This window comes from Colletotrichum chrysophilum (genome assembly GCF_026319265.1).
Source record: "Colletotrichum chrysophilum strain AFK26 chromosome Unknown scaffold_1, whole genome shotgun sequence".
NCBI classification, from domain to species: Eukaryota; Fungi; Ascomycota; class Sordariomycetes; order Glomerellales; family Glomerellaceae; genus Colletotrichum; species Colletotrichum chrysophilum.
The window spans coordinates 903,284-917,506 of NW_026517288.1; the positions used below are offsets into that span (position 1 = coordinate 903,284).

Genomic DNA, 14,223 nt, shown 5'->3' on the forward strand with positions numbered 1-14,223 from the left:
TCCGCAGGCTCAACCTGGTCAACGCACATAGGCCGAAATGAGACCACACGACGCACTCGCGGCTGAGCAATCGGTTTACCAGATGTAAGATTGTCATCCTGTCTCTGCACAGCCAGTTCCCCATCCCCCGTCTCCCAAGAAGCGTACCTTATTATTCAGCAAGCTCCTGCTGGGGAGATGAATCTGCGGCTTGAGGCTCGAAATGGCATTGCGTCACGAATGGAGGCAACCCCGTCATCGCACGAGGACTGGGCAAAAAGATTTAGGCATACAACTCCAATGGGCGGAGCATGTCTCTTGCGTCAGGTGATCATCGCATCATGGAAGCCGCACGAGGGGCCCTCACAACAATTGTTTTAAGCAAGACTAATGTCAATCTCGACACATCCTTTGGAATCGTCAGCAGCGTAGAAGCGATGTAAAATCGAGGCAGGCTGGCGATGATTTGAATAGGTGGTCTGGAATTGTTGAAGAAGGAAAAGAGAGGAACAAGGTCTGCCGCTCGCGGCCGCGAAGTTTAAAAAAATTCAGGCTGGCCCGTACTGCGGGTGGGGCCCGTGTCTGTCACGTGCGTCACAGTGTCGAGGTCGAGGGTGCAGGTGAGCGTGGTCGTGGTATGGATATGTGGGACGTGGTCGTGTCGCTGCCGGCTGCCTGATCCAGCCACACCTGTCCCTGGGGGGGTCCCTCTTCCTCCCAACCATCAGCCAGGGCCGGTGATCGGGTGTCGGGTGTCGGAGCGGGCACGGTTAGCCATGGTTTCCTGGACGATTCGCTGCTGGGGACGTGCCTTCCTGTGTCGCGAGACATGTTACGGCGGAATGAAGCACCTAACCCAGATCCATTTAGAGTGCCTCCAGCGCGTAGACGGCCCCTCAGGGCTCTAGACTCTCCAGCTGCGCGGGCTTTGGGCCGCTTGCTGCTCCGGTCGGTCCCAAGAACGGCAGGCAGGAGGCAGGCAGGCAGGTTCCTGCTCAGGTTCCTGCTCTTTCCCCCGCCAGTCCCCTTCGACTTCCACCTCTCTCCAATCCCGCGGCAAAGCCTAGGCCCACTCCCCCCCTTCGCTCTCCCTCCGACAGCACACAACTGGAGGTAACCTCACACAGCGCACACCCCCTTGCTAAACTTACCTCGTCCACTCGCTCCCGCCCGCCCTTCTTCCACCGCACCTCACCTTACCTCAGCCAGTGCCAGTGCCAGTGCCAGCCAGCGCAGCCCACGGCCCAGCCCAGGCGGCCACCCCCGTTAAGCGAGCAAATTGCCTCGCTCATGTGTCCGCCCCCTTCACTCTACCCAGCGCCGTTCAGACTTCATCTCCTTCAACTCCACCACGACCTACCGCCAAAACACCGCGAATCGACGACCGATCTTCGACAGCCGCCCATCGCCGTCGGATTTTTTTGTCGCTTTCACTACGCCAGTTGGATTTTGGCACAGGCAAAAATTTTTATCACCCAGGAAAGTCGGCCGCGATCCACGGTTAATTGGACTGCGGTGCATGACGCTGCATCGGGGGATCGAGAGCCGTCGGCGGTTTGGCGCGACTCGCCACAACAACCCCCTCATCCTCTGATCGAGCCCAGGACGACCACAGCCATCGAGCGCATCGTGAATCCCGCTCGAAACCCTTCTTTACGACCTTTTCCGAATAGCAGCCGGGTTTTTCTTTCGCTCCTTCCCACCCGGAACGCTTCCCGATAGCGGCTACCATCCCTCGTATTCCGACCTTTCCCATTTCTCCTCACCTGACAACGACGACGTCCACCACCACCACAACGGCAACGGCGACGGCACGATTCGATCGAGAACCCATCGCACCCGGCAACGTCACCATGTCGTTCCACCCTCGAACTCCTCAGAGTCCTTCTCAATTTTCTCCTGGCACCTCCGATCCCGCGTCGAGCATAAACAGCTCGGCCCCGTCATCGACCACGACACTGCCAACACCAGCCCACAGCGTCAACGGAAGCGCATCGCAGCCATCCGACATGTCTCAGGACATCATCATGGGCGATGACTCGCCCCACAAGCGCAAGCGCCCGCTCGAAGATCTTGGCGATCGAGAGCAGAAGAAAGTCCACATCGAGGATAGCAAAACTGGTATCGAGGCACTCCACCTGGATGTCGGAGAGAAATACCTACTTTGCCAAACTCGTAAGGCTCCCTTCGCAGGCTCCTGTCACTTTTGCAGGCTGTCTTGTCAAATCCCCTTCCTAATGACGTATCGGGTGTTTTGATACTGTCATGTATGCCGAACAAATTTGGTTAACACTGAGCTAAATAGCGCACCACGAGAGACTGCCGCGAATCACCGAAGATCTTTTTGAAATGTTCAACCTGACCGGCATCGCCGCAGAAGTAGCTCGCGAAAAGCCCAACGGTGAGAAGAATGCTCTACGGAAGACCTACAAGGGTCAGATCAAGAAACTGGGAATCCTCGGACGCTTCGACTCTGTCGCTCAGGAATGGGATGCTCCCAGAGAAGACGGCGACAAGAAGAGAGAAGCGTACCACGGCTTTAGGGAATTGTTGGAAATCCCGGATGCAGAGTTCTGGAACTCTCGGCAAGATCCGATCACCAACGGCCTGTCTGGCACCGTGAAATCGCTGCTGGGCAGAGCGACGACCATGGCCAAGGGTCCCATCCCGGTCAAAGACTGGGACAGTTCAGTGCTGGGAGATCTCGCCACAGGCAGCGTAGAGGCCCTGAGGCAAGGTCTCGCAGGCAAGGCAACGGCGCCCGGAACGCCCTCCGCGACCACGCCGAACCCGTTCGCGCGCAAGCAGCAGCAGACAGCTCCAGGTGCAGTACGGCCGCAACGGACCAAGAAGCGAGGCTATGGCGACAACAGCTTTGAGGGTTACGGAGAGGGCTTCCCCGACGACGGCTACTCTACGGGAGATGGCGACGACAGGGGAGGCCAGAAGCGTCGCAAGAAGGTGGGTGATGCCTCATCCGGGCCGCCTATATCTGTGTCTGACTCGTCACAGGATAGCGGTAACGGGCAGGCGTTCCCGAACACGATGCGTCCGCAAGGCTACGGTTCGAGCGCCGTGGGCGCATAGCAGCCGCCCCCCGCAAAGAACAAGGTTACGGCTCGACGCTCCGCAATCCCCTATGAGGGGAGGCGGTAGGCAGCATTTTCTTTCCCTGCCCTTAACTCGTCAGGGTGTTGGGTTTTGCTCAGAATGTCTCACGGGTACACCGGTGATACGGATAACGACCGTTTGGATCGGAGGATCTATGAGCAACGACCATCGTGGGGTGAAAGGAAGGCACACTTTTGCGGTTCAGTTTACTGCCGCTCACAGATCAAGGGCGGGTATTCTGCACACTTTTGATGAATTTTCCACTTCCAGCAGGGCGTTCGGGGGACAGTCGATTTCTTCTATTTCTGAGACTACTCAAGTCGTTTTTTTTTATTCCACGCATTCAGTCAAAAGGTTGACAACGAAACATGACCGACTGAAGAGGGATGGATTCGGGGAAGGAAGGGGAAGGGGATAAAAAAATACCACACATTGGTCATGGGGCATCATTTCAAAGGTTGCAACGAAGGGGAGGAACGGGACGGGGCTTTTCGACCACCACGACCTCCACATCATACCGGACACACAAAAAAAAGCCAGGCTGGGTCGTTGTAGCACTACTATCACACACAAACAAACATCAAGTAATTCAATAGACGGCACCAGACGCCGACATATCAGTCAAAAGTGGACTGTCCCCGGCGTAGAGTGTACTGATATTTCAAAAGGGGTTCTTCTCATTGTTGACATATCCTACGTCCGCCTTTGCAATGTTCTGTTGTGATTACTGCAGTAGAGACTTGACACCCCTCCCTTCTCCTGGCCAGACGAGCTGCAGGCTAACACCGTCCGCAACCATCTCACGTCTACCTCCTAGGACATCTCCAAGATGGCCCTTGCCGTCATATCTTCCTGCACCCATCCCAGGATGCGCTCGCCCATGTCACCGATGAGCCTATCATAGTGCGGGCCCGGGACGAAGAGACCGCAGTGGGCGCCGACCTCGTCCATGCCCTCCATGTAGACGGGCACCCACGTCTCGTCGCGACGGCCGTTGGTCTTGCTGGGCAGCATGCAGAACTTGCGCTGCTTCTTGGGTTGTTGAGGGGTTGCCCCGGCTGGCGCTGGTCCGCGAGAGGAGGTCGCTGATTCCCTGGATTGTGTCGGGGCGAGCGATGCTGACGATGATGCCGGGGCTGTCTGGGCCGTGCTTGAAGACGAGGGCATCCGAGGGGGCAGAGCCGGCGGGGGTGCTCTCGGTTGCGGCGGAGGTGCTAACGGTGTTTGTGGTCCGTCTTGTGATATCGGCCTAGGGTCGACCTGCGTAAGGGAACCGGTGGGCGACTCCGGCTCGGACTCCGAGTCAGACATCTCAAGCGCCTTCTGTTGTTGTTCCGCGGCTTCAGGCTTCACCGCCGGTTGCTGTCTCCTCGCGGCGTCGGTCTCTCTCTGCGTCGCCTCCACCTGTCTCTGCGCGGCCTCTAGCTCCCGCTGTGCCGCCTCTGCCCGTCGCTGTGCTGCCTCCACGGCCCTCAGCGCGTCCTCACGGGACTTGGCCTGGCCGAGCTCCTCCTGCTGCCGCCTCTTCTGCTCCTCCTTCTCGACCCGCTGGGCCTCTTTCTGGGCTTCCTTTTCCGCCTTCTTACGACGCTTCTCGACGAGCTTCTGGCGCTCCTTGATGGCCTTCTCGCGGCTCTTGACTGCTTGGTCATAGGCCTTCTGCGCGCGCTTGCCCTCCTTTTCGGCTTGCTTGCGGGCATCCTTATCCGTGTACTTGTCGAGATCTGGCGGTGTTGGCTGTGGAGGGAGGTCGGGGATGGGAGGAAGGTCAAAGTCTGCTGGCGTCTCAGGCTGGACAGGTTCCGCCGGTGTCGCCTGGCCGGAAATCGGCTCGTTCTCTTCTACTTTGGAAGGTTCCCCGGTTTCCTCTCGATTCGCCTCCTCCTTTTGCTTGCCCTTGGGTTCCTGCCCCTCGGGAACCTCCTTTTCTTTGCCTTTTGATTCGGGTTTCTTTTCCGTTGTACTATCATCCGTCTTGTTCTCGGACTGTTTCTGCTGTTCCTCGTGAAGAGTTGATAGTTTCCTATCTACGGCTTCAATAGAGCTGATAATCTCAAAATGCTCGCCATCAGAGCTATCGACAGAAATCCTGGCTGTCGATGACCCGTGTGGTGAGAGCTGGGAATTGACGTCAAGGGTGCTCATCTGTCCCGCAATGTCATGATCCGGAGATCTCGGCGAGTCTGGCGTCTTTGGCGACTTGGGCTTCTTGGGTCTACCCGAGCTAAGGGTATAGTAGTTTATGAACCGCACCCTGGCTGACGGCGGCAGCTGGTTTGCGTTCGCGCCCTGGCCGTTGTTCTGTTTGAGATGTTGCAGCGGATCGATATCCTCCAAAGCGCGGAGCCTGTTGTATCGCTGGTTCAAGCCCTTGTAGTCTGCAAGACAACCACCGTACTCAAGATGGGACATGAGGTGGTTCTTGATGGGATCCCACACGCCCTCGGCTCTGTGCTTCTTGGCGAAGTGGCCTATCCGCCTCATGAATGGGCGGTCTTTGAACTTGGCATCGTTCCAAAAGGGCGGGTTGAACCACGGGTCGGAGCTTTGCGGCGGACCACTGGAAGAAGCGATAGACGGCGCGTTGCTTCCTTGAGGAGATAGCTGCGCGTCGAGGGAAGGGGTTGATTCCAAACTTGGCATAGACGGATTGGGACTATTCATGGCTGAAGTACCTGGACTGAGGTGGGCATTGGACGCATCTAGCTGGTTATCGACCTCTTCGGGCGGCGGCGAGGCTGGTCTGAACAAGCTGGCAATGCCAGCAATAACGATGCCTGGATGAAGTCCAAGGAAAGGCGAATCGAGTGAGATGGTGCCGAGTATACGGTGTTTGAAAGGCTGGCGCCTGTACGGATGCCGATTTGGCTGCGGACCTCGTGAGCAAACGTGAAAACGCCGTGCGTATTTCATAACTTACCATGAGAGCGACCTCGCCGGCAAGGATGCCGCCCATGGAGTGGCCGACAAGGATGACATCAGTTTTGTCCGACTCATGCGGCTCGAGCCACTGGCTGAAGTTATCACGAGCAACATCGATGGCCTTGTAAGTTTTGTAGCGGGGATAGATCTTTGAGTGAATGACATGGCTCTCGACGAGAGTGTCCTTTAGGAAGTTGTGAACGTGGGCCGGGAAGGACCTGAAAGACGACTCGTTGCCGTAAAAGCCATGAATGTAGATGATGAGCAAGGTCCGGCGGGCATCGCCGTCACGGTCCTCGAGGGATGGGGCAAGGGACTGGGCCGATGACGATCTAGGATCGGCCAGGCGCCGTTTCGAATCGAGGAAGCCGCCGGCGGAGGATGAGGTGTGGGAAGTCTTCTCCGGTGTGGCGCCTGAGGCTCTGTGGCTTGATGTCGGGACAGGTGGGTGAAGGGATGACGAGGCGGGCCCGTCAAAGGAGCCGGCGAAGGAGCCGGAGCCCGGGGCGGAGATGGAGTAGGGCGGTGGTGGTGCCGATGAAGACGAGGGTCCGTCGTCGTAATGATATTGGTCCATGACGTCAGGCTTCGTGTCACTCAAGCGATGGATGAAATGAGAGAGGGGTAAGTCTGTCAGGAAGGATGGTTTAGAAGGCGAAGGGCGAAGCGCCCGCGGGGGGAAGATTTGGTAGATCGGGGGTGTGATGAGGGGAAATCTAGGGTCGTGAAGAATGAGCAATTAAGGCAAGTTGGGGTCCAGATACGTTGGCCACCAGGACAGGTATCAAGCTGTATTCCTTGGTAGGTCGAGTAGGCAAGCAGGGCCAGACGATTGTTTAAAGCTTCAGGTACGAGCGACAATCAGTTGTTCTTGACCTTGAGCCGTTCTTTCCTTGGCTTGGCTGGTCGGACCAGAACCTAACGTGCGTGACAAGGGGATGTTGCCGTGCTATGCTGGGTACGTAGTCGGCAACAAGGCGCCGTGGTGGTGGTCCGCAGCTCCAGGTCAGGTCACTGCCGTACGTACTCTCAGTTCACCTGCCTTACCAAGGCACACTACAATAACTACCTAACTAGCTAAGGTAACTACATTTCTCGTTTCCTGATAGGATATACGCGGAAAAGCGATGGCGAAACGCGGGTTTACGTTACTGCTTGAGTTGCTAAGCAGCTAAGGTAGCTCTGCCTGCTTGCTGCGTGCTGCGCCCGGTTTTTCCAGCAGGACAGGGCACTTGGGGTTGCTACCCACTGAGCTCACTGCCCGCTCAGGGCCAGTGCGGCGCCTTACTACCTAGGTACGCTGAAGGGTGATTCGTCAGTTTCTCCAACGGGAATGCCGTAGAGCTGCACTGATTGGTGGGGACGAGGCAGTTGAGAGCAGGTGGTTGGCTGGGGTTGTGGGAGGACCAGACGGGAATGACGACATGCTCAGGCGCGAAACACCTGGAGCGGCAGACGGCCCGGTCGATTTGTCTTTCAATGCCATGAACGATGCGCGTTGAAGCTGTCCTCTGCGCCATGGTACTGTCGATGGTCATCAAGTGCATTGAACTCATCCCGAAGTATCGGCTCGCGGTGATGGTGTTCAGCGACACATGGCAGATGGCGCTGACAGTGTGAGTGGCATCGCAGCAGGCATAGAGCCTGTCACTGCCATGAAGAAATGGCAGGGCTTGCCTGGTCTGACCTTCTGGTCCAATCACGACAGTCGGGCTGTGTCGTTGATAATTTCTCTATAGACGAGTTGAGTTTGTACAACATTCATAGACTTACGAGTAATCAGCCACGAGCCTCAGCCTCGACAATGGCGATGAGTAAGTGCCGTAGCATATGGCTGGGTGCATTGTTCCCCGTACTTGGCAAAGTTCCGTCTCCGGAGTCTGGACGGTTGTTTGGTTTACAATGTTTTTGACTCTGGCCTTCGCTTGGTTCCAGCGTGACAAGAATCGGGGTAAAAGGGCACAGCCATGCCAAACGAGATTGCAGTATGAGAGCTTGCCCGTGGCAGTGCCCAAGAACCCACGTGTTTTGAGTCATTAAAACAAAGCCCAGAGAGTTTGAATCCTTCTGTTTGAATGGCCGCCGGATGGTGCGACGTTGCTCGAACTTAAACGGTGCCTTTCTCGCCTCTGTCTTGTTGAAACAAAACAATGAACGATAGTAAGCTTGTAATATAGCCTCATCTTATTGGTGATATCGCCAACTCTTGGCCGTAACTTCGATTCAACATGCCGACCCTCTAAAAATCAGGTTCGCAACAGACCCAGTCTGATTACGTTCCATCAAACGCACCGCGGTCATCTTGCTCGATTCGGAGGGGGCCAGAGGGAAATTGCGAGATTAGATTAGATTTGGGGAGGGGGAAACACCCTCGTCGCCCACTTCGAGAGGGACCTGTCTTGCCCTGGGTGTGTCCGTCGATCTTTTTTCCTCTCAAGGTGCGACATCATTCTGCCAAGGAAAGAAACCAACTCGGCGCCGCGACGCCGGTCTCTCTCATCTTCAGGCGAGTCGACGGGACGGGACAGGACAGGACGGACGGACGCCCGGGACGCGGCATCAGCATCGTGTAAGTGAGCTCCCGAAAACGACTGTTTGCGCGACATCCAATACGAGCCGTTATTGCGGCCAACCGTCGTCTAGAACCCGTCACTTTGGGCCTGGTGCGGTGTCCCTTGGCTTAGACTGTTCTCGTGCATGTTTGGGCGTTCGATATACCACGGCCGCAAGGCGTGGGGGGGAACACGGCAGCTGCACAGCATTCTTAGGCACAATTCTGCCGGGCCTTTGTTCAAATCAAATCGAACTTTCCAAGCTTTCTTCCGTCACAAACTCCACACAGCGCCGTGTCCCATGTCGAAGCCCCAAGCCATTCGGGGTTTAGGAGGAACATTACGTACATCTGTGGAGCGGCATCGACAGCTACCCCAGCACGCGTTCAAAAACCGCGCGAGGTTGAGAATGACTTGAAAATGTACGGATACAATTGAAGAAAAAAACATCAACTCCGGACTTTGAGGTTCTATCCTGAGACGTTGGTGTATCTGAACAGACCATAATCCGTGTACTATGGCTCCAACGGGGAAGAAGCCGAGCGGATCGTGGATCCGTGACCCATTGTCAAAGAGGCAGTGAAGAGGTTCCAAGTGGATGCTCAAGGACGGCATCGCCAGACAGCTCCCCAGTTCCGTCATTTGGACGAGGGAAGGGGTTTGAAAAGGGGCCCCCCCCAGTGTTTGTTTCAACGGGAGCGAAAATTCGTCCCATGCATCCCAGAGCCGCCAAGCTTCACCTTTCTCTATCCAGCAGTGCCGTTGGTTCTGCGAACGGGCTGGTTGCGCGATCCGTCACTAGCAGCGAATCGGCACGGCATGTGGGCGTGTCATCCCAAGGTGTTTCTTTGGTGATGGGAAGTGATGCATCCTTCGTCAAGGTGACGGCTGGGCATCTCGGTGTGCGGTAAAGATTCGCACCCCGAGGATGCTGAGGTCGCATGCACAACAGCCAATATTCATTTCGTGAAAGTGCGGGTATGTGCTCCAGCAGCGGTTTCTCAGCACGACGTTTTTGCAGCCCTGGGCAGCCCCCTCGTCTTAAAAGCGTTCAATATTATGCGTTTCGGCGAGCCGTTCTCCGAGTGAGAGGGGAGAAGAAGCAAACAAGGGACTCGGACTGTGGATGGCATGGCAAGGCGCCCCATTAGACTCCTCCCCAAAAGAACCTCAATGGGCCAGGGTCAGATGCAGGTACAGCGCACCATATGCGGGCGACGAACCACGACAGAAGCGCACATCTGCATCAGGAATGCGCTGTATTGTCCTGCTGGCTGGATTTGCGTGGCGGCGTCGGTGGAAAAAAGGCTTGTCGTGGGCCTAGCGGCGGAGAAGGATACGAGGCGCGTAAGTAAGCCTTTGTGGGCTTACGGACTGCGGGACGAGACAATATGGACTGGGTGACGCGACGTCCTTCGTCGACAGGATCTCGGTGGTCCAGTTGTCAGTTCGAGTACAATCGATTGTCTGGCCGAGGCAGAGGGCGATTGCGATCCATGGCCCTGGGCCGGGTCTCGTTTGGGTGGTGGGTGGTGTGGTGAGGGTGAGGGTGAGTGGGATGACGGAACGGGTGAGATTCGTGGCACCATTTTTAGCTTTCATGGTTGAGCTTTCTTCTTTCTGTGCCGCTAAAACATTTTGAAAGAATGGCAGGGACAAACCAAACGTGTTTTTCGGATGTCTCACGGAGCGCCGCCAGATGGAAAGTGGTTGGCTCGTATTTTTGGCAGTGGCTCTTTACGAAGAATCCGTAGGTACCTTAGGTAGGTAAGATTCACAGCACTTTCCAAAGGGAAGCCGCGGTGGAATCTTGAGGGGCTGCTCGATGAGGAATGGCGCTACAGAGCCGTTGACGGTTCGGGGTGTCGTCGGTCGAGTCCAGATCGTGTCGAGTTGGGTCCTGACCCGTCATGAGCTTTTTAGTGTACTGCATAGCAGATGGGTTCGTCACTGGGACACGCGGTCCATTCTTGGAGTTGGAGCAGGTGCCGCCATGATCTCCTGGGCGAAACCAACGGCGCCAATCGACGCGCAGAGAAGGGCAGCGTCTGCACACGGGCCTGCAGCCAAATAAAGCTACACGACAGCGCGCTGGCCAGTCGTTTAGTCACTGCCGTGGGTGACTACTGACTACCTAGGTAAGTACCTACTGAGTGAGCAGTGAGAGGCAATCAATCAGACTTTCGTCCCATCCATCTCATCTCATCCCATATCGGCCTTGACCCAGAACAAGGTGGTCCGGCCCCGGTAGGCGATGTTGGTTCTCTTCTGATATCCAGTCGTTTCGCCTGCGAGTACTGAACTAGTCAGTCGGTCAGATCAACGAATATATACAGATGCTCACGATGCTCGTCTCATTCATCCCTTGTGAAAGGGTCGCCGTGCCACTCAGTGTGAGGTGCGGTGTGCCGTACGTACCTGCAGCCACAGGCAGGTTTTCAGCAAGGTACCCGACGCCTCTGTTCCTGTGTCCCTGAAGTGGTGTCGTCGTCCCTGCCCTGGTTGCCCGCCCTGGCTGGCTGGCTGGCTGGCAGGTGAGCACGGGCGGGCGGGCAGGCAGGCAGGCACAACACAATGAGGTGGACACTGGCTCTCCCTCTCCCTCTCCCCCGGTCCTGGCCCTGGCCCTGGTCCATGTCCTGGTTCCCCGTGATAGTGGACAGTGGAACTGCTCATTGCAACTTTGGGGCCCTCTGGTTGGCCAATGGGGCGCGATGTCCTCCAGCTAGCAGCCACCCGCCCATATCAAGCGAGATTATCGAAATCTACCACTCCTGCGAGAGTGACTGCATGTGGCCCCCGACTGGTCTTGGGAAGACACGCAGTAGCAGTGGGTGGACAGAGAGAGAGAGAGAGAGATGGATGGCACTGCACACACACAATCAAGCGCTTGCTTGCTTGCTTGCTTGCTTGCTTGCTTGCTGCTTCCACGCTTTGTTTCCTGCGCTCATTCTCAGATTTTTCCCTCTCTTCACTTTCCGGCCCCCGATGCTTATTATTATCGTTGAGCCTCGACCTCCACCGTCCCCCCCATAGGCACCCGAGTCCCTCGCTTCATCTCTTCTTTCCTTTCCTCTTTTCCCCTCTTGCCACCGCGCTGCCGCCATGCCATCAACCTGAACATCGGCCATGAGAACTGGCAGATGCAAGGGAGACAGACCAACGACACAGCATCGAGCACGCGGACAACGAGAAACGGCTGAACGAACCACGAGGCGTCCCTCATTTTTTGACTGAGAAAGAGGGGGGTTTTTCTTGACTTGCTTCTTCACCGTTGCTGTTCTGTTTCGTTTCTGCTACCGGCCACTCATTCGCTCGCGGCCCGCTGCAGGACGGACACCCACCACCACCACCACCAGCAGCGCACCACCAGACGATGCAATTCATCGACATCGACTCCAACGGTCATGAACAGCAGCAAATCAAGCATGGAATCTGAATAGATCGACACGTCCCGTCCATACAGCTCACACGCACACCACACTCGTTCAACACCAACCACCACACTCGTTACGGGGCTTTTGATCCGCCCGTTCTATCTTTATATTTCTCGCTCCGCTCGGCTTAGCCAGCTCGACATTCGCCTCCCTCTCGGGAACAAACGACACCTCCGCCAACCAGACCGGGCAGTAGCTCAGCCTACTGCCCACGCCACCCCAAATCCACAACCATGACTAAATCACTGCGCGGGTCTTCACTCCCTCAGGCCCGCTCATACCATCACAATCATTACCATTTACACAACAAGCGCGCCGCCTCACACGAGAATGCGATTCCTCACCACCACCACCGCCGCCAGACAGACACAGACGAAGCCGACAACAGCCCCACTCCCGAGTCCGCATCCAGCAGCTCCTCCTCCTCTCGCAAAGTCGTCGTCCAGACCGTCTCCATCGTTCAAGTAGTCGATGCCTCCGGCGCCCCCATCGAAGTTCAGACTCACTACGCTCCTCCCGCCACCGTGGATGCCGACACGTCGCCCAGCGCCAGCGCCAGTGCTGACCTAGGCCTGTCCATCGCAGCTGTTTCCACCACCGAGACCTCCACAGACATCAACTCCTCCGAAACTGCGTCCTCCTCGAGCGACTCATCCCTGTCGACTCCCCCGGCGACGACCTCCTCGACGACACCATCGCCCGCGGGCTCTTCCACAAGTCAAGATATTCCCTTGACGTCCAATCCTTTATCCTCAGTACCGGCATCGTCTGCGGCGCCGTCAGCTTATTCTTCGTTGAGTGCTCCTTCTAACTCAACAATTCGTGAGCCTTCCTCCCTCGTTCCACCGTGACCGCGACGACTGACCGATCCCTGTAGCATTCCTTACGTCAACAAATTCATCTTCTACATCAGTCCTTACCGCAACCACTTCAACAAGCCTGTTTTCGTCCGGCTCGACGAGCGTAACATCTTCAGTGCTTTCATCCATTTCATCGACTTCCGATTCATCTTCTGGTTCAACTACCACCACCACCGGCAGCCTCAGCACCACCAACACTTTTGCCACGAGCACATCGACAGGTTCCGCTGAAACGACAGCTGGAGGAGATGGGAGCGACGGCGGCGTGGGCGGCATCGGGGGCGGCAGTTCAGCATCACCCACGTCAACATCCACCCCGGGCAGTTCCAGCAGCGACGATTCGGCACCATCAACCGGCACCGTTGTGGGCAGCGTAGTGGGAAGCGTAGCAGGCGTGGCGTTTCTCGTGCTCCTCGCTTTTCTTGCCTTGCGATGGAAGAAGCGCTCCGGTGGACGACTCCGACTTAGCGAAGTCAGCGCAAAGGCCGCCCGGGGAATCCTCACCGGCTCAGGTGGACCCGACAGCGGCAGCCGTCCCGGAATGACACAAAGGGCCGTGACGTTCGGCTCGGCCGCAATTGGCGGCGCGGCTGCCGCGGCTAAGCCGCACTCAAGAAGAGCTAGCGAACCTTCCGAAACCGGCGAGAGAGGCTTTGTGAGGGTTGCAGGCAGGAAGCTGCCGTCGGTCCTCCAGGCCGGAGGTGATGGCTACACGGACCCGCGCGAAACCGCTGGAGACGCAACCGCCAACGACGACGAATCCGTCTACTACCGCGACTCTCGAGCGTTCTTCGAGCCCGGCGGCGCGGGCCAAACGCGACTTGCACTCGGCTCGCCGATGAGACCCGTTAGCGGCGTCATCACCATGCAGCCGGGCCCGGCCCGGACGCCGGTGACGGAGTCGGCTCCGTTTCCGGCACCGCCTGACTCGACCCTCTCGCCGCCACGAGACCCCATTGGCCGGACCTTGAATTCGCAGGACGGGTCGCGGGGGTCTCGGGGCTCCGTGTCCAGGTTCCAAGAGGACATGTGAAAACGCACTCGTCCCTCCCGGCCTGGACTCCGGATCACCTTTTTCCTTTCTCCTTTTTCTCCTTCACCGAAGCCGGCTCGTGCTGGCTCGACGTACCTTTGAAGCGTACTGTACATTCTCACACATCTTTTACACAAAGATAATTCTTAGTACCTAGTCGAGGGAGGTCACCTCTTTTTTTTTTTTTTTTTTTCTTTACATTGTCTTGGTTTATCCCTTCGAAAAATTCTGTTTTCGGCTACGACAGCATATGGGATTGGCGTTCTAGTGTTGGAGGGGGAGGGCAGGCAGGCAGGCAGAAAGTCATGTCTGTCTGGTATGAGTCCCCT

The 14,223-nt window shown here is 56.8% G+C and overlaps 3 protein-coding genes across 3 annotated transcripts; 2 read left to right on the forward strand and 1 right to left on the reverse strand.

Annotated features, from left to right (window-relative positions):
- Positions 1-1,832: 1,832 nt before the first annotated feature.
- On the forward strand, positions 1,833-3,066 carry COL26b_000241 (uncharacterized protein; the record flags this gene model as incomplete). The annotated part of the gene is made up of 2 exons (XM_053173211.1): positions 1,833-2,154; positions 2,285-3,066. The coding sequence occupies 2 exons, from the start codon at positions 1,833-1,835 to the stop codon at positions 3,064-3,066; spliced, it is 1,104 nt and encodes a 367-aa protein (XP_053042917.1).
- An 837-nt stretch (positions 3,067-3,903) lies between these two features.
- Positions 3,904-6,589, reverse strand: COL26b_000242 (uncharacterized protein; the record flags this gene model as incomplete). The annotated part of the gene is made up of 2 exons (XM_053173212.1): positions 3,904-5,694; positions 6,011-6,589. The coding sequence occupies 2 exons, from the start codon at positions 6,587-6,589 to the stop codon at positions 3,904-3,906; spliced, it is 2,370 nt and encodes a 789-aa protein (XP_053042918.1).
- A 5,645-nt stretch (positions 6,590-12,234) lies between these two features.
- Positions 12,235-13,092, forward strand: COL26b_000243 (uncharacterized protein; the record flags this gene model as incomplete). Its single annotated transcript, XM_053173213.1, has 2 exons — positions 12,235-12,779; positions 12,879-13,092. 2 exons carry the CDS (start codon positions 12,235-12,237, stop codon positions 13,090-13,092), a joined length of 759 nt encoding a protein of 252 aa, XP_053042919.1.
- Between the last annotated feature and the right edge of the window lie 1,131 nt (positions 13,093-14,223).